A 25,983-nucleotide genomic window follows, 5' to 3' on the forward strand; every position below is an offset into this window, starting at 1 on the left:
CTGCATGATTCCATGTCTATTTAGTTCCTAGCCAATATGAGATTTCATTTAACAGCAGAAGATATAGAAACATTTAAATTAAATTAATAAATTATAATCTGTCTCTCTTGCTGAGTTCTTCAGATAATAGCTAACAAAACAATTATTAAAAATCTGTTTTCATTTCTGAAGACTCAGCAAGGCGAAGCCAAGAAATGTTGCTGAGCCTTCACACTGGGTCAGGACAAGAATACAGTCTTCTGCTTAGCACATGTGTTTTTCAGGAAAGGAGTGCAATAAATTGAATTGCTAGGAAAGTCACTGCTTAAACTAAAACATTGCTCTTTTAAAGCCACTTACATATTGTGAAGAGGGAAAGAAATGGCATTTATATACAATTAATCATAGTCACAATATTGCATTAAATTCAAGGTGCTCTTTGATGCATGGTATATATTAGTTATTTTATAGAGATTAAAATCTCTTGTTTTCTTAAAAGTTTAGGTAAGGCGTATTTTATCAGATATAAATATAATCACTAGATCTTTAAGAAAAAATGCTAACATCCTTTAGACAATGGCTGAGTAGAGTTACATAGGTCGGGCTTTTTTTAAAGAGGTTCTGATGATTTGGTGATCTGGGAAACATTTATTTCAGCTTACATGTAATGCATTTCTTCTATTTAAAATCTTTTAAATGCTATTATCTTGAATTAAGAACTAGGTCATTTTACCGGTGCATGTTAAGAGACGCTGTATAGAGTAACCCTAAATTAATCAACCTCTATTACAAATGCCTCTTTCCTTCTTGAACAGTAATATAAGATCTTTATGTAATTTTGGATCCTTTCCTATAAGTTGCATGTCATCTGTGTATCACCAAATGCATGCTGTCAAAGATACTGATTTTTTTCTCGTTTCCCCTCCTCTCTGGAAATTGAATAATTTTAAGTGCTTTTTATTTTCTTTTTTTAAGTGAACATTAATATTTACTTCGTTTCAGCTAAGTTTATAATATAAATAATTGCTAAATTCCAGTTGTTCTTTTATGCTTTGATTAATAGAAAAGCATATTTGTGTAGCATTTTGTAAATGTGTTCAATTTTATTTTGCACTATAATAATTTAAAATTTATTTTTTAAAACTGTTGTCCCCCCCACCCCACCCCACTACTACTACCTGGGGATGTAAGGTTTGTACCATATAAAATGCTAGTTTGCATGCATTCATTTAAATACTAAAAACTGTAGTACTGCTCGATCCATATCTGACTGCTAGGTTTCAATTGACAGCTGAGGATATGTGACTGGACCATGAATCAAAACGGCAGGCATTTATACCCCAGTGCCAATGAGGATACATTGGGAATTACTTGGCAAAGGTAAAATTTTAATTATTTCCACACCTAAACTATCTTGGGTTCTTCGTTATCTGTATAAGTTAGCTTCCAGGATTAAATTTGTCAAATTTTTAACTATAAAATATCTAACATCTTTTGAATTACATGTTTAGGTCAAATGAACATTATATTATCGTTAAGCACTTATTACTGATACACTGTCAAGTATAAAACTGTGTGAAGAAAGCAACATAGCAAAAATGGATAGGTAGTTTGAAATTTATATTGATATTATTTTATATTAAGAAGTGGTTTTAGGAATAACATACATGACAAGAATGGGTATTAGGTAATACATAGGAATAATACCCAAAGGAACTATTTGAGAAATCACATGGATAGAATTTATGAATTTAGGAAATGTTCTCTGAGGTAAGATAAAACTGTGTCTTATATTTAACTACACTTAACTAGTTTTCCCTTTCATAAAATTACTTTGAGAGTAAGTAAAGTGAAACTGCTATTTTGAAATAGATTCTGATGGGAAACATTTTAACATGGTAGTTGATATGTGTAATTAAGTAATTATGAATCTTTACAGAATTGCTTCTGATTCAATTTTATAATGTCATGAAAAAATATTATTTTCTATTTCTTTCCCTTTTCCTCAAAATATCATTCCAGATAATTCCCCAAATACAAGAGTAAATGCTTGGAGAGTTTTAGGAGATGAAGTGTAACGGGATGAAAAGAGTGATTGACAAATGGAATCTTAGGCACATTCACTCTCTTCAGTGCACGCACACAATCATACATACATGCACACACATATAAAAATCAATTTTCCTTCTCATTTTATACTAAAAGCTGTGAAGTAAAAGTATGAAGTCCTTCCTCCTAATTCCCTTATCCTCTGTTACAGTCCTAGAAATTATCACTCATACAGTATTTTAATGGACTTTCTAACTTGAATACAGGTAGTCCTCAAACTTATGACCACAATTGAGCCCAAAATTTGTTAAGTAAGTTCTGCCCCATTTTACAATATTTCTTGCCACAGTTGTTAAGTGAATTCCTGCAGTTGTTAAGTTAGTAACATGGTTGTTAAGTGAAACTGGCTTCCCCCATTGATTTTCCTAGTCAGAAAGGTCACAAAAAGTGATCACATGATTCTGGGACATTGTAATCGTCATAAATACATACCAGTTGCCAAGGGTCCAAATTTTGATCACATGAATGTGGGGATACTGCAATGGTCTTAAGTGTGAAAAACGGTCAAAAGTAACTTTTTAAAATGCCATTGTAACTTTAGTCACTAAACAAATGGTTTTAAATTGAAGACTACCTGTATATAATTGTTTATTATTGCCCATTATTGTATTTAAGAACTGATAAATCTGAATAGACTGGATTGTTTGGCTTACCATACAATGTAAATAGAAAATGATCTCCATAGGTTCATTTCAACCAATATCTTGTCTTGAAATATTTATGTCTCGTGCTTACTTTTGTTCTGAAAACTTTTTTAAGGAAACATTTTATAGCTACTCTTTGAACTGCCTTAAATGTCCATTTCAGAGGTGGTATTCAGCAGGTTCTGACCAGATCTGGAAAAACGGTAGTGGAAATTTTGAGTAGTTCGGAGAACCAGCAAATATCACTTCTGACTGGAGATTTTACAGTATCCTTCCCCTGCCACGCCCACCAAGCCACACCCACAGAACCGGTATTAAAAAATTTGAATCCCACCACTGGTCCATTTGTTCTCTTTCACATATTAAATTTAACACATTTCTAATTTATATATTTTGTTTTCTTACATTCAGTTGAGATTATGTACATTTTCATCATCACCACTGTCACAGTTAATCTTTAATCCCTCCAAAACATAGTTTTGGGGAAAAAAATCTTGGTTAAATATTCCACGTTCTGTAAATTCTGGTTCTTCAAATTATTGTAACTGATTTTGTAAATACCTGCATGAGAAAGAGTGTAATCCAAATGTATTAAAATGTTTTATGACTAGTACATGAACTATTAATAGGACTAGGAACATGTTGGATTCAAATCCGTCATACCGCCAGTCTAGATGGAGAAAAGGCCAGAGTCAACAGAAGTATGATCATTTTTCCAACTCAGAATTTAGTTATTTTATTCTACAAGGAAGGCGGGGATTGAATTTGAAGATGTTATGTCATTTTTGATACAGATAGTAGCTACACTTTGGGAGTGCAATTTTGAAAGGGCATTCGTCCATTCTTAATGGTATTTTCAGAATTGCTGTACAGTTTTGGACAGGAAAAAACCCAAGCTAGTGTTCAAAAGAGACATTCAGAACCCCTTGTTATGAGTCCCTTGTCTTAGTGTGAATGAACAGCAGACTTCGATTCAAATTTTACAGGGTATTTTGCCTATGTAACCTTAGAGAAAAGAATATTTTGGGCTAGGCCAGACAAACTGATGGTAATTTACTTTTTATTCACAACATAATGCTATTGTGTAAATACATTTTTGAATATTGCCCATACTACTTATTGCCGATACTACTTTGCCTCTAGCATTCTTAGCACAAACTTCCACTAAAAATTGTTTACTTATAAGCCCCTGTTTTCCTTTTGTTTAAATAACTTCTGTATTTTTTTTATAATCAGCGCCTAATTAGCCTTTGTAGGGAAAATACTCTAAACATAATAAGCATTGCCCAAATATATTTAGAAATAAGTTTTATTTTCTCTTAGCATGGTTTAAATAATATTTAATTAAGCAAGAAAGACTAATGCAGTTCCTGGATATTTTTTCTAATATAAATTCAACCAGCATGCAAACATATAAAATTTTAGGAATATTTTATATGCTGAGGTAATTTGAATTGGAACTTAGTTTAAAAAAATCCAGTCTCTGTCTCTGTCTGTCTGTCTCTCCCTCCCTCCCCCCTTGTCTCTTTGTCATCGCACCATGGCATCATTGTTCAAATGATCTTAAACTACATGCAATACTTGATTTGTGTCATTACAAATCAAATCAATCATTACAAATCAATCAAACATTTCTAATGTTTGATATTATATTGAACTATTTATTTAGAAATGCTTATGCAACACACAAAATGCAATATTAGCTCTTATTTCATTTGGTAGATGTAGCTGATCCTGAGAGGGCAAACAGTTACTGCTGAGTGAGAGCCATAGCAGTTGTGAATTATTAGCAGTTGTGAACTTTCAAAGTTTTCATTTAGACTTTTCAAAAATGTAACATTGGAACAATCATTATCAGGTACTATTTGCATTTTAAAAAGCAGACTCATTTCTGTTTCATAAAGGGCTACCTTGAATGCCAATTTAAGTTTAATTTTGCTGTTCCCAGATCCTAAGTTAACATTTCCTGCTTTCAGTTTGCCATCTTGGCAGAGAAGTACAAAACAACAGTTAGCCTCTTCTTTGGGCCCAGAACACTGAAATTCTTTTCTACTTTATCCAAAGCAGGGAGGTGTCTGAATATATAACTTTCTGGAGTAGCTTTCCTTGCTCCCTTTCCATTCTGAGGAGCCGTTTTGTTTACTGTATGGAAAAAAGAAGACTGGGAACTTTATTTTAATGTCAGAACAGCCTTGCAGAGTAAAGCTTCTAAGTTAAATGTAAACTTTAGAAGAACAAAATCAGTAGCAGTAACCTTATTCTTTCTCTTTTGTTTCTTTCAAATAAATTACCTAACGTATCATAAATTTGTGTGGAATAAAATTGCAGAGTCAATTTTTATAAATAAGAACCGTGGAATGAAAATACTGACTGATAAAATCATTGGAGTACAGGAGTAGCTGGGAAGGATTTCTGGCTTGTATCTGTTTGTCACTATCTCAGTTATAGTTTCACCCAGCTCTCTAATAAAGAAAGATGTGCAGAGAATTATGTTTCCTTTCCATTTAAGCAAACATCTTCTGAACACTTCCTAAGAAATTAATTGTATTCCAGCCAGACTTGCCTGCTGCCATCCCACAGGAAATGGGTCAGCAATCCATTAAGATGCCATTAGATAATCTAATTTGGAACTTAATCTCTAAATTAACCATGCTCTATACTTGAAGCATACTTGAGAGGAAGAAAAAGAAAAAGTTCATTTGAATCGATAGGGAAGCCGAAGCGTGAAGACGGCTGTTTGTTTTTTCTGTAGCTGTGGTCACGTCTCAAGCAGTCTGGTAACCAGGAGAAACCAGACATGATGTAATTCCAGATTGAACTTGAACTTCAGGGACTGAGAATGGGAAAACAATAGACCTTAGGAATCAATAATGTCCATTTTCCACATGATTATGTTTGGCACTTTAAATTAACATTTATGGAAAAAGCAGCAAAACTCTACAATATGACCAACATGAGGTGCAGTGGGGAATCCAAAAAGGGAAAGAAAGAAAACAATTTCTTCAACTGTATTTTGTGAAACAAGAGATTCCAATAGAGTAAACTAGTTGTTTGTTCTGAGCACCCTTTTGTTCTCTTAGGTAGGATAAACTTAATCCTATGTTTCCTGTTAGATGATTTTGGCGGTGCTTTTAGGAAAGGAGGAGCATGTTTTGAAAGTGCTCTCAGCTGTGAAGTGGACTGTTAACTCCTTGTTGATCAAAATGTATATACTCAATTTTAGTCTGTGTAATGTCTTCAGCTATAAATAAGGGCACAGTTTTTCAGGAGATGTTTCTCTTAACATTTACCAAATAAAATAAATATATGGCAATGATTGGCTACATCAATGCCTGCAAAGTTGTATCATGCAAGACAAATTCCTCGTGTGTCCAATCACACTTGGCCAATAAAGAATTCTATTCTATTCTCTATTGTAAGGCTGCAACAGGTCAGGTCTATTCTATGACCTGCTAAGCATCTCTTGTGAAGGAGTTTAGGAGAAAAATAACCGATGCCTGTATGGTTTTATCTTTTAAGAAATAACTTCTGAAAGGATTGAGATGCAGCAAATTAAAAAAATTAGGAAAAAGAGATTGATATGATACAAAAATAAGCTTTTTGACTGATGTCGCCTGTACTGTATTTTAAAACAATGTGTCAGTGGTACACAGGGGCCGTTTGCCCCCCCCTTCCAACTTTTTCAGTCACCAGGGCCAACAGAGAACATGGTGACAATATAGTGTTTCATTAAAAGAAATGCAGCATATGGGGCCTTTTTAAAGCAGTTTCAGGGCAGGGTAAGGAAAAAGGAAAAGGTGGATGAAGCCTGTTCAACTTAGTATACATATTTGATAGCTTTTTTATTTAAAAAAACCACTATTCTGTGGAAGTTTGCCATTTAAATGCATAAGTAGGAACTTAAGGGTGAGGGTTTCAGGAGTGGAAAGAGGGGCGGGCGAGAGAGATGCTGACTCATTTTCTGATTTGTTCTATCAAAAGTTAAAAATAAGTTCTGCTGGTATATCCTGTATACAGGATGAGGAACCAACAGATGTGGCAGCGGGAGGAACAGATAAGCTCTGAAATAATCATGAAATTTGACACTGAGTGTATTAATTATGCATATGAACAATTGATCCCAAGAACAGGATGTTTGTCACTTGGGTCTAATTATTATATATTCAAGACATGCTGGCATTTCTGTCTATAATAATATCACATTCCATTCTTGATCTTTGAAATAGTTTCCTCAGTACCCTCTTAAATGTCCAGAATGTTTAAAGTAGACCATGATCATTTTAATCATTGTCACAATAACATGCATCCAGAAAGTGTCATATTGTAATTAGTTGCTGGGATGTGGGGAACAGTACTTGATCTTGCAAAGCAATTCTTTAGTTAGAGATTGAACTTGGCTTCCTTTACACTTACGGTTGTGCTTTGAAAATGCTGCACGTGGCATTGGTAAAACCATACTGGTAGCTTAATCTCTCTGTCTTAACTTTAAAAAATTATATGAAAACTTAGACTAGCCAGGCAACTTTGAATCTAAGAAAAGAACATGGTAAAAGGTATGATATGAAGTGAAATGAAACTAAATGATACATGAGTTATATAGTTATAAAATGGAGAGAAAGGTGATTCAATTCAAATAATTTTGTGGAGTAGAGTTGATGAACAAATGCATGGAAGTAAAGACTCAGCTTTAAATATGAATGAAAGGGCTAAAATATAAGTCAGGGCATATATTTGTGAATCTGGGTTGTTTTGAGTGTGAATAAAAGTATGAATGGATAGATTTAGAGATCCATATTAAGCTTCATTGAATTGTGATAATAGAATGAGGAATGAGTTTAGGAGTAAAAAGCACAACATTGTAAATGAATGTTATCAAGGAGAAAAAAATTATTGGGTGACATAAATGAATGTGTGGGATTGGGCCCTTTGGAAATCCCAAATGAACAAGGATGATTATTTATGAGTATAAGTTTAGTTGAAATTCTTTTCTTTCAGATACACAATTGAAGCATAAATCGATTCATGCCTATTGATGGTAAAAGTGATATAAACGTATGTTTGAAGATAAAGTTAAGTGTAGAAGGATGATGTTCACACTTGGGTAAAAGTAAAACAGCTGCAGGAAGACAAATCCTTATGAAAATATATTATAAGACATAATTTCTCAACCAAATGAATAAAAAGTAGAAATAAAGACATTATAACTGTTTAAAACAGAACAAAGACTAATGTCATAAATTGCCACAAAAGTGTGTTGAATTAGTCTAGTAAGTGTGGAAAAAATATTTGGTAAAATATGAAATTAAAAAATCTATGGTTGAAGAAAAAAGCATAGAATGTTAATGAAAAAAGTGTGTGTAAGAGAAAGATGCTATATATTTTGTATAGAGAGAGAAAAAATGCAGAATTATTCAAGGAGATGAAGACTAAATGAAGCATTTGGCAGAGTGAATGGATTTAAAAATAAATGTAATGAAATGATTTGTGATGAATTGAAATGAAAGAATGTGGGAAGGAATATTTTAGAGGTTTCTATGGGAATGGTAAAAATATTTCAAAAAGCAGAATTGAAATGGATAGTAGTGAAAAAACGTTGAAAAGTAAAAGGGCATTTCGAAAAAGAGAATTGAAATGAATATTATGTTAATATTGAATAAAAAAGGTTGAAAAGTAAATCATAAATACTGACAAATTTCAAAAAATGTTAAAATACAATTAGGGTTTGCTAATGGAGTCACTGTGATTTATTTAATATGTGTATAAAGAATACATCTTTGCCTGAGGATTGGAGAATGCAGTTGATTTCCTTCACAGAGGAGAAAGTAGTAATAGCAAGTGTGAATGCAAGAAGTACATGGAGTTATTTCCTTAAGTATTCATGGGAAGATATTGGGATGTATGGTGAAACTTGTGGCAGACCAGAATTTTTTCTTTATTGCTTCGTTGACAATTTATATCTGTGAGAAAGTTTACTGTATATAGACTGGCACAGTAAAAGTGTATAATAAAACAAATAGGTTTGAATTTTGCAAGAATGTGGTTTAAAGTGCTGAATGTGAAGTAAATTGTATGTGAAAGAAGTGAATAATATGTGATATGAAAAGAGTTAAATGCTTGGCAAACGGTTCAACATTATGCAGGGAATAAAAGAAGTATGTGTAGAGTATTCTCTTGATTGTGTAATAAAAGTATGAATAAATGTGTAAAAAAATTAACTGGTTTTGGCAGAAGTGTTTTGAGAACTGAGTGCCTTTGGACTTTTATTGATGAATGAAAATTGTTTGCAACTAATATTAGATTGTATGATGAAAAGTACAATTCTGAAAAAAGAAAGATCAAGAATTGGTTAGCACCAGGTGAAGACGAATTACATGATTTTGGCTTGAAACAATTGAGTTATCTGCATTCATTCATTGCCAAGCAGTTTCACAACATATTGCAAGGAACTGAAATGGAAGATTGGTTAACATGTGGCAAAATCTATCTGAAAATGAAAGATCTAACCAAAAGGGCAGCCCCAGGCAACTGCAGGTCCTTGGGAAAAATTGAATAGCTGGACAAAAATGCCATGTACAGTCTAATATCTAGCTGACTGTGCAACCAATAACAATAACAGTATTTTTATTTTACAATTCAATCCTTTCCTCTATAAGACAGAATCATCTAAGCATGCCTTATGGTACTAATACTATTCTGTATATTGTCCACATTCCCTCTTCCATCATTTACCCTTGACCTTTTCTTTTGTTGTTTTACCAAACATATTTCTAAGCTATGTCTTAGCCATGAAAGCCAGCTGGGTGACTTTGGGTAGTTACTCTCTCTCAGGCAAACCCACCTCACAGGGTTGGTGTTGTGGGGAAAACAGGAGAAAGAAGGTGTGTTGGATAAGTTCACCACCTTGAGTTATTTGTAAAAATAATAAAGGTGGGGTACAAACAAATACTAAATAAAGTAGACAGAAACATGCTCCTATATGCAATTATTTTTGCTTCTTTGATTAGTCATTCATACAAATGAATGCATTCTACCAACTTAATTGGGCTTCTTAGTTTTCTCCATCTTTTTGTCCAACTTTAGTCAACATTCTACCAAAATACACTAATTCATTGGCTTGCTTTAATTTTTGCCCTTTACATATAATTTTCATTCATTCACTCAATTTTCATTACCAAACACAACTACTTTGAATCATTTGTTCTCCACCAATTCTGATGTTATTACAAGTTTTTTCATTTCAACTTTATTTTTTCCTCTCTTTTTTGCCTCTTTTATCCAAGCTGCATTCTTATTTGATTGTTAGATAGCTGTGCCCAGAACTATATTGTTTCTTTGTCAGGTGTTTGGCTGTTTCATTGCAGTCTCTCCATTGATGGATTGGTAGAAACATTTCTGATTTGACTGAATTTTTTTGGCTGTGGCTGTTATTTTCTGCTTTATTATTTTCAGTGCTTCTTTGGTTTTCCTTATCTCTAGGTGATATTTTATCAACAGGTATTCTTTGATATTCTTGTTCTTCAAGTTCTTTTCTTTCCTCTTTTCTAATATTTGATTGCATCTGACCCTAGCCTGCTGATCTTATTTTAAAATCTGACCTTCCAAGTTGAAAATGGGTTATTTTGCTTTTTTTTTTCTTGTTTGTTGATTTTACATCTAAGCCTTCAGTTATAACTGCAACTGTGCTGTACACCAGTTGGTATATTTCTTGCAATGAGCTGGTGCTTATATTCAATATTTCAGTATTTGGCATCTTTTAATACTTGTGCTACTATTAAGGGTTTTTTTGTGACAAGCTTCAAAGCAGGCAACTTTATTCTGTCAGTTTTGTGTATTCCATAGGGTCAGTTCTGCTTTTTTCAGATAGGGGACTTTGTTCTTTCTGAGGAGAGAGTAGATGATCTCTGTGGGAATGAGAATGGCTCAATAGCAATGCTGGCTTTCTCTGCTGAGGACAGATCTACATTAATCTGCTATCTCCTCTGTTCTGTTACTTCTGATTCTGAATGTTACTCTTTCCAGAATGGGTACATTATTTTCCGATCTCCTTTTCTCATTGGACCTTATCAAGTCTTTGTATATTTTGAACAAACAGTGCAGTTTTTCTTAACAGATAATCAGAGTTGGAAGGGACCTTGTGGGTCATCTAGTCCAACCCCCAATCAAGCAGGAAACCCTACACCATTTCTGACAAATAGCAGCCCAATCTCTTCTTGAAAGTCTCAAGCAATGATGCTCCCACAACTTCTGAGGGCAAGCTGTTCCATTGGTTGATTGTTCTCACTGTCAGAAAGTTTCTCCTTATTTCCAGGTTAAATCTCTCCTTGTTCAGTTTCCATCCATTATTCCTTGTCTGGCCTACAGGTGCTTTAGAAAATAGCTTGACCCCTTCCTCCCTGTGGCAGTCCCTCAAATATTGGAAGACTGCTATTCTTCTAGTAGTCCAGGAGCTGTTGGCTCTATTTGCTTAAGCAGTGCTCTGAATCCTGTAGTCCACTTGTCATCAGACATACAGGACCTCCAAAATCTAGTATATAGTCCGTGTTGATCCAGGCGTTGACCAATCTTCTATAGGTTTCTATAAATTACATCGTACCACATTATGGAAGACATTGTCTCTTTCTGACTTGTCCAATGAGACCCGTCCATTGTGGTCATACCTCTGACACAGCTCTCATCTTTTTCAGACCAAGCAAACCTACAACTGTGTCATGGTAGTGCTTCGTTGGTGGCTGACTTATTGTTGTTTTAAAACATGTACGCCACTTGACTTTCAACAATTCTAAGTGACTTATAACAATCAGAGAATGTGCTATAAAATGTTTCTCTTTTAACTTCTGCTTTGCCTAATGTTATTATGCATTAACATAATGGGAAAATATGTAAATATATGTCACTAAATTAAAAAGGTAAAGATGATGGACAAATTTCAAGATCTATTAGAATTAAAAATACAAAATAATAGCAGCTACAATATATCTTGATTATAATCTGTCCGTTTTATAAAAGGCCTAATTTTGATCCAGGTATCTATGACTTTTGACTAGCATCATTTATTAAGTGACTGAAAAGAAGTTAAACAATAGCAGTCAATAATTTTCCTCAATAACTTTATAGATAACATTCTTTCAGTTACTTAATAAACATTTTGACATGTTTTCACAAAATTATTAATATTTATTATTATAACAGTAGTAAAAAAAAATATCAAAAGATTTTTTTGACCTGAAAAAAATACCAGTGCATGCTCTGTTAAGTTGGTCTGTATGGCCTTCTAAATTGGGCATTAATTCTGAAAATAGGATTAAATGGCGTTGCCTGGTTTCTGTAAGACTTGTAGACCAGAAATATTTTAAGTCTGCTTTACATTACATTTGCCACAAGTACTAATAAAAAGAACTCCTCAGGTAAAATGAGATAATTTAAAAAATGTCTTAAAACAACTAATTTAAGCCATTCTTTGGGCTTCTGTTACTCCTGCATGAAATCAAATCCTGCAGAAAACAACACAGTGTTTATGTAGGTCTTTTCACTTTCATCAATGGCCAAGAAATATTTAGCCATGGCAGGCTGTAGTAATCATAAGATTTACAATTAGCAGAATACGTGTGGATCACTCGGTGGAGGGAACCTGATGTTGCATCTATATGGTAAATGTTATATGCATATAGATGCAACAACCACAAGAAGTAATTTCATAAAAAATGTACTGCAGAACATGAATCTCAGTCTACCAGTTCATTTAATCTAAATATTTATCTTTCTCAAGAACTACTGTTTTACATTTTAAAGCAATTTTATTTCCTCTATAAATGTGTAAATCTAATTATAACAAAGGCCAATGTGGTGTATTTTTTAACCTAATCAATATACAGCTAGTCAGAGGCTGGTAAAAATCTTGTGGATTTACATGACAATAACTTATGAGAGTTGTACCATTCTCCAAAGATTCATAAATAATACTGATAAATACTTTGTGTAGTCCTTTTTAACATAATTACAATATGGCGGGCAGTTTGAAATAGGCAAATGTTAAAGTTGTCAAGTTATGTTGCAACAAGAATCCTGTTTATTACTGACTAAAATTCATTTTCATTGAATGGTCTCCCCATATTAAAAGGGGGGGGGGAATAAAAAGCATTGTTTCTCTATACTTGCATATTTAACGTGAATGCTGTTATTAAGGGAAGCTTGTGCTGATAGGAACAATATTCTACTCTGCAAGCATCGACAGTTTTGTTAAATGGCAGAAAGCAGCCTATACTAAGCATTTACTCATTTGCCACCGCTAGTTTTAGGATTCAATTGACAGAACAATCAGTCACTGTGTAATATTCTACTTGCCCTTTGAAGTTAAAATGTGCTGTTAGAATTGTTCAGAGTCAGGTGGCTTTCAGATGTTCATTCAAAGGTGTTGCTATTTCAACATTTTAAATGTTTTTCTGTTTTCTTTTTTCTTTTCCTTTAACAGTCCTGGTACCTGGGCTAGCTTGGTCCCCTTTCAAGTATCAAACAGGACATCAATTCTGCCCACAAATGTCCAAAATTATGGTTTGAACATAATTGGAGAGCCTTTTCTTCAAGCAGAAACAAGCAACTGAGGGAGATTGAAACTGAACAAATACTATAAAAGAAAGGAAGATGGGACAAAAAGCAAAGAAGAAACTGAAGAAAGAAGAAACATAAACCAGCAATTGCAGCACTTACAATCATTAATTCCCTTAAGATTGAAACTGTAATGGCAAAGCAAGAGCAACCACAAAAAGCGGGATTGGGGGAGAGGATCGATGATATTTCACTGATGCGTAGAAAGATGCTCCTCCTGAGTAGCCTTTGTTCTATGAAATCCACTGGGAAATAGATGTTCTGTCTCTGACAATATATTTTAACTGACTTTCTAGATGCCTTAATATTTGCATGATAAGCTAGTTTATTGGTTTAGTATTCTTGTTGTTTACGCAATACGCATGGGATCACTATTCCTAGTTAGCTCTCAAAACAAAGGCTAGGAGGCATCCACAGAACTGCAGGAGAAGGAAGGCCGGAAGCCATTTTTTTCCTCAGCAATCTGGTTTCTAAAAGGTTTTTCAAAGAAAAAGAAACAAATTCAGCTTTTAGTTGTCCACCCCAATTTATTTAACTTAGGTCCTTAACCCAGTCTTTTCTTAGTGTGTTATCCAGTTTAAATTTTTCAAAAGTCATTTAAATAAGCAGGCATTCTATAAAATCAATGCCTTACTTTGGGTAAAAGAAAGTGTTATCTTCTCAAATGACAGTTTAAAAAACCTGAGAAAGACACTAAAATAATTCCCCATGCTAATGAAAACATTAGAGGCAAGTGCAATTTAAAACCTGTATCTAAAGGGGATAATTGTTATAAGTCCTTTAGCCCTTGGACTCTAAATTGAGGGGATTAAAAGACAAGATAAGTTTCAAAAGTATTTCGAACAAATGTATTTTCCCCCCACTTTTGAAAGGGAGGGGTCATTAAAAGGCATTAACTAAATCAAGACAAATCATTTACTTGAGAAAAGGAAATTAATTGAAACACAGCACTTAACGTTGATTTAGCTTCTGCCTCCTTTGAGGTATCTTATTTATTTAAAGTTACTGGTTGGATCAAGAACCCATAAATAATGGAAAAGGTTCTCTAGAACCTTCATGACAGAGACTGAGAGGTAAATCCATGTCACAGGGGCATAGCTTCTGGTTTACAAATGGGAATGATGGGTTATGGGAAGGGGATGAAATATATTTTTTAAAAATGCACTCTTTAAAAAGACTAATGACAGGGTGCTGAAAACTTGCATGGTGCTCTCAGAAATTAGCCTTGTTTGACAGATTTCTCATATACACAATATTGTGCATGGGCGGATACGTTTTGCCTCTACGTCTCTATAAAAGAATAATTAAAACTACTCTATCCAGTAATCCTAATTTGCACGAAGTTATAATGTCCACATAACGTGCCTTGCCTTGAAATCTAAAAAGTGACATCACTACACTTGTTTTGCTGCATTTATTATCATTTTAAATCTGTACCATTTTTATGACAAAATATTTTGTACTCCAGATGGGAAAACAACAACAAAAGTGACATCATGGATTTTTTAGCAGTTATAACTTTATCTCACATTTATAAAGCATATCATGGCTGTGTATAGTTGCCGCTTAAAAATTGTAATCGACCAGCAATATTTTCAGTATTTTGGTGTTTTTTCTATTAATCTTTCATGTTTTTTCATCTTCCAATTAATATTGGGGGGAGGGGATTCAAATTTATACAACTTATGCAATACCAAGTTTTGCCTATGTAGGTAGTGCTTTTAGCTGTATTGGTTATTATAGGTAAGTACACAGATTTAAAAGACAAAAGATTAATGTATGCTTTTTTGTTCGTTCGTTTGTTTGTTTGTTTGTTTTAATTGACCAAAGTGGGTACTGCTATTTTTGCAGTGTGATGAGGTCCTTTTTGTGTACTAAGAGATGGACAGGGGATTTTTTTTTTTTAAAAACTACGTACATATATCTATATATTCTGGGATGGGTGGGGGAGGATTTTTAACACTTGACAGTGTAGCTGTGAAGGCTGGGTGAAGGCTACAAAGCAACTCTTCTTCCTACTGTGATTTAAAAACAAAAAAAAATGGTGTTTTCTTTTAAACTTTCCACCTGGGGTGCAAGCTGAAATCATTTCTGGTTTGAAAACAGGCATAGTGATAATGAAAAATAAATAATAATGGATTTTATCGGAGGCAGACCTGATTTGAGAAAAAAAAAATCTTTTTTTTTTTTTTAAAAAAGAAAGTCTCAAGACCCACAGAGATCAAAAACCCTGTAAAATTTTGCAAGTTATACATCCGTCATATAAAAGCCTAGTTTGAGATTTTAAAAATCACATAGCATATACTGCCAAAACAGTGCACGCTATGAGACAAAAGATCTTCTAAAGATGCTAACTGTATACTAAGTATTAAATTGGATTCAGTATTTGTTTTCTGTGAGTGGAAGCATTTCCAGTGGGAATTCCATGATATCTTCTCCTTTGTCCTTTTACACGAGATTCTGATTTCCTTTTCAGAATTCCCCAGCATCACTGATTTCTGTTGTCAGAGGTCATGTAGGAATGAAGGACTGGCTCAGTCAGTGACTAATCAGTCAGTGGATTGTTTTGCTGGATCAGATCCGTGCCGTAACCTTTCTCCCATATAGATCTAGGCTACTATATTTCAGTACAAATCGCCAAGCACAAAAATGCACACATACAATGTGTTTGTGCACAACCTGATTAGATACTAAAATTGGTGATGCAGAAAACTATCAACTCTGATGGCTTAATTATGGTTTCTGATGGTTTTCTTCTATGGGATCAGAGCCCCTTGCACAAAACTACCACTGTGAAATTATTAATCTCCACACTATTTCTAGTAGTGACAAGAACGCCAGAGTAGTCAGTCTTATTTTTATGCTCTCACAAAGACTAGCTCTTTTCGACCTAACTAGTTGTAAAACTTAGATTGGGTAAAAATGAAAATGATTTAGCCTTACATTCATTTTTTTAAAATAACGCTTTATGCAGACATGGTGTTGAGAGAATGCCCATCAGTTGTATTTTGCACCAGCAGTGAAAGAAAATCAACCAACCAACATAATCCCATATTGTCTCCAGGATGGAAATGAATGTAACTACATATCTAATGTTAGTATTCATAACTGGCATAGATGTAGGTATTTTGTCCTTGGAGTCTACTGAAATACAAACTAAAACCCAAGGAAATATTCAGTTTGTGTGTTTACTAACACAACATTTTTATTTTCCTTTAGTTTCAGCAAACATAAATTGATAGACAGTCCGTTCACTTTTATAACTTTGTAAAGAAACATTTTGAACAGTTTCTAATCTGCCCTTTTCAAGCACCTATACAAAATGGGTGAAAATTAAAAGAGTACAATTTCCCTTCCAATAAGTGTATAAAGTAAAATAAAATTATTTTGAAGAAGAGTAACCCAAAATATTGCCATTAGAGCCAGAGGAACTACTACTAGGTACACTGTCCAAATTCATGGGAACTTTCACTTTTTTCAGAGCAGTATTTCAAAATGTTTCTCTCAATTAGAAATAAGCAATATTTAGGGTTGCCATAAAATAAATAATAAAAATAATCCTGATCTCCTCTTTTGACCATGGCCTTTGGTGCTAGGGGTAATATGTCAATCAATTTCCACCTGCAATGCCACTGAATTAGTTGTATTGTAGTTGCAGCCTCCTTTAAAATAGTGCTGACAATTATTGATGCTGAAAGAGAATCAGATTCTCTTTCAGATTTGATCTGCACCAATAAATGCCTTTTTGAGAAAGTTGATTTTGTAAAGTCTAAGGGCAGTTGTAAAACTGTAGGATTGTTGGTAAGGTTTGTATTTATAGCTAAAGTAAGAATAAAACCAACTATATGTTGGCTCTTTTTCTGAGCCCCTTTGTAAGTGAATTAATTCACTAAATATATGGCCGTTAGGAAAAACAGAAATGTATATACAAACACTGAGAGTTGGTGGGCATGTTCTTTTAGTTTGTCCCTTAATGAGGGACAGTTTCATTAAAAATGGCAGGAGTGCAGCAGCCACAATCCAGAACAAATTTATTTCATTGGAAATACTGAAACCAAGCTGAATTTGGATTTTAAAGTGCAATAGTATAATGCAGGGGTGTCAAACTCGCAACGACACATCGTCAACGTGACATAACACAACTTACCCACCCCCTTTGCTAAACCAGGGATGGGAGTGGCCAGCGTATGACACATTCGGCCCACGAGCCACGAGTTTGACACCCCTGGATGACAGAGAACATTTGCAATTCAATGTCGACATAATCCTGACCTTATGAATACATCAATCAAATGGATGTATTTTTTTTTAATAAAAGGAAAATATTTATAAAAGGCTACCTTGCTATTTTGGATCCCTTTTCTTGACATTGAATTACTTGGTCCTTTGGGCCATAATTCTGACAAAATTTCAGGATAATGCTCTCTGTGGGTTTTTTCTGCCTCTTTCTAATCGAAAGATCTGTCATATCTACATCTTCTACACTTCTCTCAGAGCTGAGAATTCCAGTGCAGAACGAAGTGTTACACACCCTCTAAATCTAATCTAATCCCCCTCCTTGATCAGGAAGTATATTCTGACAAAATCAAGTCACCCCGTTCTATGTGCACTGTTTTGCCTTTTTCAATTGCTTTGCAGCCTTTGCCTCTTGGCAGTGTCACACTGAAGTGTTTTTCCCCCTAGAATGACGTGAACAGTTGAGGCTCGACTAAGGAAAAAAAGGCAGTGAAGGAGACTGTACATAGACATGGCAAAATATTAAATATAGCAATATAGTTGTGTGTTCAGGTGGGCAGCTCCATTTATAATATGTGAATGAACCTGTGAAGCTGCAATGAAGAGAAGAACAGAGGATCTTCTTAATGGACCCACCTAGCGTGTAGACAGTAATTTGTACACTGTATAGTTTTGTTAAGATTTTTTTTAAAGCACCCTCGTTTGTAAAGCTAATTTTAGCAATTATAATGGAAATGTATGTCATTTCCACTTCTAACGTAAACAAGAATCTTCCTTGTTTGGAAACTGGACTTGGGTTAAAACTCTCCAGTTTCTTAATTTATGTATTAAAACAAACAAAAAAAATCTGTCCGTGTTATGAGATATTTCACTATGCTTGAAAAGCATAGGTGTACTGATCCTTTTAAAAGAAATTGTAAATGGAGAAAAGTTATATTTTATGAAGGTTATTTTGTTGTATTTAGTATTGGAAAGTTGGGTTTTGGGAGCATTTCAGAATGTTGGAAGCACCACTGTCTTTTTTTATTAGTATATATGGCCTTTAGCAAAAAATGTTGTGATTGTTACATGATGGTATTTAAGAGCAGGTTCACAGAGCATCCAGGAGAGAATTTCAGTGAAAGAAAAATGAAAACAGTACTTATGTCTCATATAGCAGTGTCCTCAGGGAGCAAAAATTTGGATTTGCAATTAGGAGCTTCGTAAGGACTTACTGAATGAGATTGCACAAGGATATACCAAGCTTTGTCAACAGTGCGTGTCCTGTATCTAAGTCATTCTAAATTTTGTATACTATGTGAGATTGAAGTCTGAATCCCACATTTGATGTACAGTATTCACCCTTGAGAAAAGGAAGAAAAAAAAAATGTCTACACCCGTGCTGGCATTAATGCCTCCAGCATGACATTGATTCTAGTTTACATGTTCCTGCCAAGGTCTTTTGTTAACATTTGCCAGCTGCATGCTTCCTAGGCTTTTATTTTTTTTATTGGGTTTCTATAAGAGATGCTAAACGAAAAACAATGCAGGCGAATCATGTTGAACAGAAAAAGCTCAAAATTGAATGTCCTACTCCATGCGGAAGGAGCTGAAACCTGCCTCCTTCATATTTGCACTTTCTGAGAGTTCCCCTGTTTTTTTCTATCTCCTCAAAATGTTGTGGGTGTGTTGGAGCCCCACAGTCAGAGGATAACACGGACCACTGGGTTTGCCCTTTGACCCAGCACAATGACCCTTGCATCAGCCAAACCTATTGCCATGACAACTCTTGTACTGTTTCCATGCCACAGCTCTATTGGTCACATTTGTTAATAGCAAAGGGGACAAAGCAGGAGACGGTCAATTTATACATTTTTGTTGCAATTTTTTTCCCTCAATGGTTGTAAGTAGTTTTTTTATATATATATAATAAAAGGGTTCACTAGTTATTACTCCTTAGGATTATCTGTGTGTTGCAATTAAAATGTATGTTGACTTTGTGAAAGGGGCTTCAGTGGCACTCGCCACCCCCCGTGCTCATTCAGGCCTCCGTTGCGTTTAGTGCTCAAAATCTTTCCGGGAAGACCCGAAACAAACGCGGCAAGCAAAAAGCAACGGACAACAGCGAGAGCCAGTGCCACTGAATCCAGTCTTTGTATTACTGTATTTTTGACAGAATGGTTTTGAAAACTGTGCTACAGGGACTGATGTGGCAAAATATGTATCTATATGCAGAAGGACTTTTTTAAAAATAAAAAAAGAAGTATGGCTTATTATGCATTCTTCATAGAGGGCATTGAAGTTGCATGGACTCGTGAGAAGTTGATGCAAAATGAGAGAGAGAAAGAGACAAAAAAAAAAACCAGCAAAAAATGTTTACCAAAAAGAAAAAAAAGTGAGAGAAATTTAAAAAAAAATGACCAGTGCCTGTTCAGTTTCACAGTCTCTGTTGAGTTCAGTTGTAAATATGTTTCAGATAACATTTACTTCAAAAAAAAATTAAAAATAGAAAACTACAACATTGTAGAATGTGAGGGGTGACACCTTCCCAGGCTTAGACTTCTCAAGAGCTACATTAGATTATGTCTTCATCAAGCTGTTAATTTGTGCTTATATCATATAGGACCTTAGTGAACTGGGAAGAAGCACCCCAATCTCAATGATAATTCTCTAAGAACAATTTTTTGTAGGGCTGTGTGTTTCTTTAGATACATTTAGTGCAACTGTAGGTGACAAGTAGTCAGTTATTGCTTGCTAGCTACACACCAGGGTTGATCCATTTTAAAACTTCTGGCATGGTCTACCCTGCTCCACTTCTCCCCAGAGCCAGAGGTCCCCAATATGTTAGATGTACTTCCTTTGGCTTTGTTTTTAAACGCATGCAGAATTTTGGTGTAATGATAAATTTACCCATAGGATGCATATATACTCTGCAGTTTTCACTTTTACAAAATCGGGACCTCTGGTCCCCAGGTTCTTTTGGGGCCAGAAGGTTTGTAAGAAGAGGTTCTGGGGAGAAGACCTCTGCTTATTTGCAGGAGAGACATGTTCTTTGGAGTACTTTTCATTAGGTTACAAAGCTCAGCTGCCACAAGTTTTAAACTGGTGTAAATCAAGCTTGAGTTAATGTGATTTACTGTTATATCCAGCCTATACTGCTAGCAGCTGCTCATACTGCAGTCAATTACTGGAAGCAGATATATTTCCTATGCAAAACTGTTTAAACAATAAAATGAGCTATGCTACAGCCCTCTGGTCACTTGTGTTTTCTTTTCTCTCCCTCTTAAGAGTAATAGGTTAGTAATATTTTGGAAAAGTTCTCGAGTTGCTGGTTTCTGAGAGCATGCAGTGAGTCTTTTCAGCTTTCTGTTTCTTCTGCTTGAGGTTTAAATGAGCTCTGTATGTTCATGTATCTTGGCTTTTAATACACAGTTTAAGTTGGAGAATTAAAATAGAACATTCCTAAAATGAAGCAGATCTTTCATTTTTATCCTTATTTGATGACAAATAAAAACTGCTAATGTTTACCCCTAAACATTGTGTTACTGGAAATTTGACCTGATCTGAGGATCTTTCGGTTGGAGTATTTATCATTTGCCTATCTCTTTTTTGTTCTATAATTCCTGGTAGGTTTTAAAAATTACTCAACCTGCAACCAGAGCTGCAATAATTCAACGTGTGGTAGTCTGCTGCAAGCTGTGGATACATACAGTAGAACTTCTGGTCATGAATGCTTCTGACCACAACCAAATCTGGTTCCGACCAAAAAATTCATAAAATTTTGAATCTGGTCACGAACACATACTTGGTGGCAATCAAACATGACCCCGACCCAGAAATTCCTGAAGATGAAACATTAGAAGACGAAGAAATCCCCAAGGTTATGGAACGAATTATGGTCACGATCAGAGGTTCTATGGTACCTGATTATGGATCTCTGCCTTCATTTTGACTAATAGATCCGTTCTTTGGGGGGGGATAGGATGGCCACTAGATTACAATAATCAAATGTAGAAATTCCTGCGTTTTGTCATTATGTAGTAGTCATTTGGATTTTTGCAATATAGATTTTGTAGTCCTACTTTCATCCTCAGTCAGTATACAGGCAACGTTTAGATTTTCAAACTTTAAAAAAAGGACCTGGGACCCAGTGAAACCTAATCGGATAGACAGAAATAACAGGAAACCCGCACTCCGACATAGAGCCCCACACCTGTGCTATCTGGTTTTTATAGCTGGTTACCAACTTGATTACAATCAAAAGCTGAGAGGCCAATGAGAAGCCAATGTAGCTTGTGAAATAGTTGTATAACATTGGCAGATGATAATCATTAAAAATCAAGTTGAAGTCCATGCTGTCCCACCATTTCTGATGAAGTATTCACCCTGGATAATCTGCAAAGATATGTTAGGAACGATTAACTTTAGCATACGTTCAGAAATGACAACCCATACCATCAGTGTTTCAGCTGTTGAAATGGTGATCTAGAAAAGCGTCCCAAGCTTTTTGGTCTATACTTTTTTTTTTAATTCACTGTTCATTTGTTGTATTGTTGAATCATAGTTTGAGCAAGTGGAACAAAACTCGGTGTTATCCAGACTGTAGAAAATTTACATGGTGGGTGGGGGTATTTTCTTTTTCTGCCTACCCACAAAACACACTTCAAGAGGTTAGGGACTTATTTTGAGAAAACTGAGCAAAGCAGAAAAAAATAAGACAAAAGATTTTCTTACATCTTGCTTGGGAGGGGGGGGGGGAGGGAGAATGATAAATGTCTTATCAGCATTAAGTTCTCTATTAATGACATTGCACCTTAGGTATTGCCATCATCTCTAATCCAATGTGTGTATAAAATAAAATTAAACTAATTTTTCAACCTTTATGAGTCACTTAACTTATGAACTAATGAATTGACAATATGATAGCCTGCTCTTATTAATAACCTGCTAAGAAACTTATTAAAGTTTAATAATATATTGAAGCTCCTTTGGTAGTTAGATGTAGAAAAGTAAACATTATGCCTTGGTTAGGTTATGTTTTTGTTGTTACCAATTATCTCACATTTCCATTAATTGAAAGATCTATATTGTCACTTCAGTAGGATGCAATTTATCCACATGTACAACTTGATTTACTAATTGTTAAGTGGAAAATGGTAATCAATTAAAGTCCTTGAATTGGTTCACAGCTGCACTTAAAGACACTGCTCAAATAACGGTTCTGTTGTTCTGCGGGATTTTGGCCAGAAGGCCAAGCCTGCAGTCTTTAAACTTTGGCTTTTTCTCTGGGCTTGACGCCAATTCATATACTTTTTTGATTTTCCAGAGCACAAGGCCTCTCTTAGAGGTTTAGATTTAAAATAGTTTTCCAGATGCAGAACTGCAGGAGTTTAACCCAATGTGAGTTAGTCTGGATTATGAAAGTGGGACCTTCCTTGCTTAGTTAGCATTTATTATCATAGAGATCTATCCCCCTTTAAACATTTTCAGGGGAGCTTAAATAAATTGAAGATATTATAATATCTCCAGTATTAATTTACTCCTCTATATTTCTAATCAGGAGTCACTCCTATTATGCACTATGGAAGTTTTACACACATCACTTCATCCTTAGAAACAATGCAGAAGTTGCAAAAAACCCAAAACCGCAATCAACCTAATAAAATGAAATCATATGTCATGTAGATGTCCTTGACACGAGTAGCTGCCTTCCAAAATCTCTTGAAGGACATTTTAGCATTAGGATGAACTACAGAAATATCTTTCTTCCTCAGTAGGTCCTTAATAGATATGACAAATTGGAGATATTTATATTAAAAATCCAGAAACTGATCAATATCCATGTTTTCATACAATTTATTCGGTGGTAAAAAATGAAATCAAAATAAATGAGCAAGGCTGTTAATTGAAAGAACTCTTTTATAAAAAAGCTCTCTTGCCAATACAGCCATTTCCCCTAGGCTTATCTGTAAAAAGGCTATATCTAAGGAATAATTAAAAGAAGCCGTGTGATCATTTTCTTTCCACTTTCATTCTTAATCATCTGGGAGTCAAATGACCCATTTGAAAGGCACTAAATCAGCATGAATTGTTTGATTGACTTCAGTTAAAAGGTTCTAAAATACTTGAATAAGTTTTCTAGAGAAACACTCAAAATAATCCAGAAGTAGACAGGATCAGATGTAGATAATATATGTAAGTTGGTCTGTGATTAACATTTAAAGCGTCATTGCTTGTAAAACTGGCATGTTGCAAGCTGGAGCCCAGCCATGTCTTCCAAAAAGGCATTCAGGAGAAGATGTTTTCCTTACTCCTCTCCCTTGTTGGATATAGTTTATTACTAATTTTGTAAAGCTGAAACCAAGAATCTCGAGAGCGGCAAACACACTTTGACACCAAGGCATTATTTTTATTGTTGCTGCTATATTATTATGATTTTCGCATAGCTAGCCAGATATTCAGATGTTGGCACTTCTGACAACCTATCAAGATTTTCCCAAGGATCTGGGATAGGCAGATTTTTTTTTTATGTACATGATTCTTCAAAATATCTAGAATATTTTAAATAATAATCCCAAATAGATTTTTTTAAAAAACCCATCACCAAGTGCTTTTCTCTTCCCCTCATTATGTATTATTAGACACTATATTTGGAAATCATATTTCGTGGAGTTCAACATAAAATAAAAATGCACTCGTGATTGGATGGGATTTGCTAAATTATCACTGTATGGGTCTGGATAACATGCACAAAAGCTTGTCCTATCCAGCATTTGTCATGAGATGTAGATGTGCGGGTATAGATAACGAAGTTTTAAAAAGAAGATAAACATTAACAAACATGAATACAAAGTAAAGGGAGCAAAAAGAAAAACCAGAGCAAAAGAACAAAAGATTTTTTAAAAAACCCAGAAGCTGACTTTCTTTGCAGCAAATACATGTATGATTACAAACATACTTTTTACTCTATGGATATAAAAAAGGTCTATTTTTTTCTGGTTATAAAATGTTTTCTAATCATCAAAACCACAAATTAAAAGTTGTTTTTTTTTTCTGTTTCATACAAAAAATTCATAAGGGATTTCCAGTCAACAAGGAACATAGAAATTTTTTTCCTAATCAAGGAAGTCATTTTAACCATCTCTACTAATTCCATCCAGTTACACCAACAATTCCTCCATTGTGGGTAGTGCCAAATCCTTAAAGTTTTGTGCATATCATATTGCTACAGTTTTATTTATGTATAACATTTTGGATCTTTCTGATAATTGTACAAATGAAGCATATTGCCAAGTCTGTCCTTCTATTAGCTGATTATGTCTTGATTTTATTTTACATTCCCCTTGAAAGAATTCTGATACATTACAATTAGCTTTCTCAGCTATAAAACGCTGCTTCTGTTGAAAGCCACAAAAAGTGTTTTTGGACCCAACCTAGATTTATATTTATTCCATATTCTCAGAATGGTGCATCTAACATAATAATTTTTAAAATCTACATTAGCCTTAGCTTTAATATTTCACAAATACCCATGCTACCCAAAGCTCAAATCATGTCCTTCTAACTCCAATAGCCTTATATTTCACAGCAACACCACCTTTTCACCCAGATCAAACAGTGAACCGCAAAATACAATTTCAAATCAAGTAATCCAATCATCCTTTGTCCTTTTTATTTTGTAATGTTTTATATTTAACTAATGTTTTTTCCCCTGCTACATAAATTTAGATATATCTTTCCCCCCTTGTTTAAATGATGTATCAGTTATCAAAACGAATATCTGAAATAAAAATAACATTCCAGATAAATATCTTAATAATGGAAATTATCCCCCAAAATTACAATTGTTCTTTATCATATATTAGCACCAAATCTTTTTTTCCCTTCATTTCATGTCTTACAATAATTATTTTCAAATAACATACAATTTATATTTGTCAAAGTGGTACTGAAATATTTAAGCTCTCAATCTTAAAACCCATTTTATTTACCCATTCCATTTGATGTCATATTTTCATTTTTTTGTTAATATTTTGGTAGCATTTAAATCTCCATTAACAATTATGTGTGCAGTTTGTGAAATATAAAGTGTTTTTTTTTCCATTTTATAAAATTCCCTCCAAAATTCAAATCTTCCAAAATTTTAAACAGAAAACTCCAGTTCAAATTGTCACAAGCTTTCTTTGGAACATAATGAAAAACAACCCACCTTGATTTTTTTTAATGTGTCAAATATTCCAAAGTTCCAACACAGTTGTAATGTTATCTTCAAGTGTTTTTTAAAGAAGAAAACATCCATTGATCCTCATGTATAAAATTATTTTCAATCCTTTAGCTAAAATCATTGTAAACAATTTATGGTCCCTGTTCAGTAATGATATTGGCCTGTAGTTTCTTGTTAAAGTCAAATCCTGACCCTTTTTAGGCATTAATG

The 25,983-nt window shown here is 34.3% G+C and overlaps 1 protein-coding gene across 14 annotated transcripts in view; it reads left to right on the forward strand.

Annotated features, from left to right (window-relative positions):
- NFIB (nuclear factor I B) overlaps positions 1 to 20,796 on the forward strand; it is a 319,107-nt gene extending 298,311 nt beyond the window's left edge. For 7 of the 14 annotated variants that reach the window (XM_087926606.1, XM_087926607.1, XM_087926611.1 and 4 more), the window contains 2 exons: positions 1,271 to 1,359; positions 13,201 to 20,796. In XM_087926606.1, the coding sequence (XP_087782732.1) occupies positions 1,271 to 1,359; positions 13,201 to 13,330 (219 nt within the window). In that variant the 3' untranslated portion in view covers positions 13,331 to 20,796. Of the gene's footprint in view, positions 1 to 1,256; positions 1,360 to 13,200 lie in introns of those variants that run through there. The other 7 variants (XM_087926608.1, XM_087926610.1, XM_026718413.2 and 4 more) reach the window with 3 other exon arrangements.
- The last annotated feature ends 5,187 nt before the right edge of the window (positions 20,797 to 25,983 follow it).

This window comes from Pseudonaja textilis, chromosome 2 (assembly GCF_049901715.1).
Source record: "Pseudonaja textilis isolate UNSWEBS1 chromosome 2, rPseTex1.2, whole genome shotgun sequence".
NCBI lineage: Eukaryota > Metazoa > Chordata > Lepidosauria > Squamata > Elapidae > Pseudonaja > Pseudonaja textilis.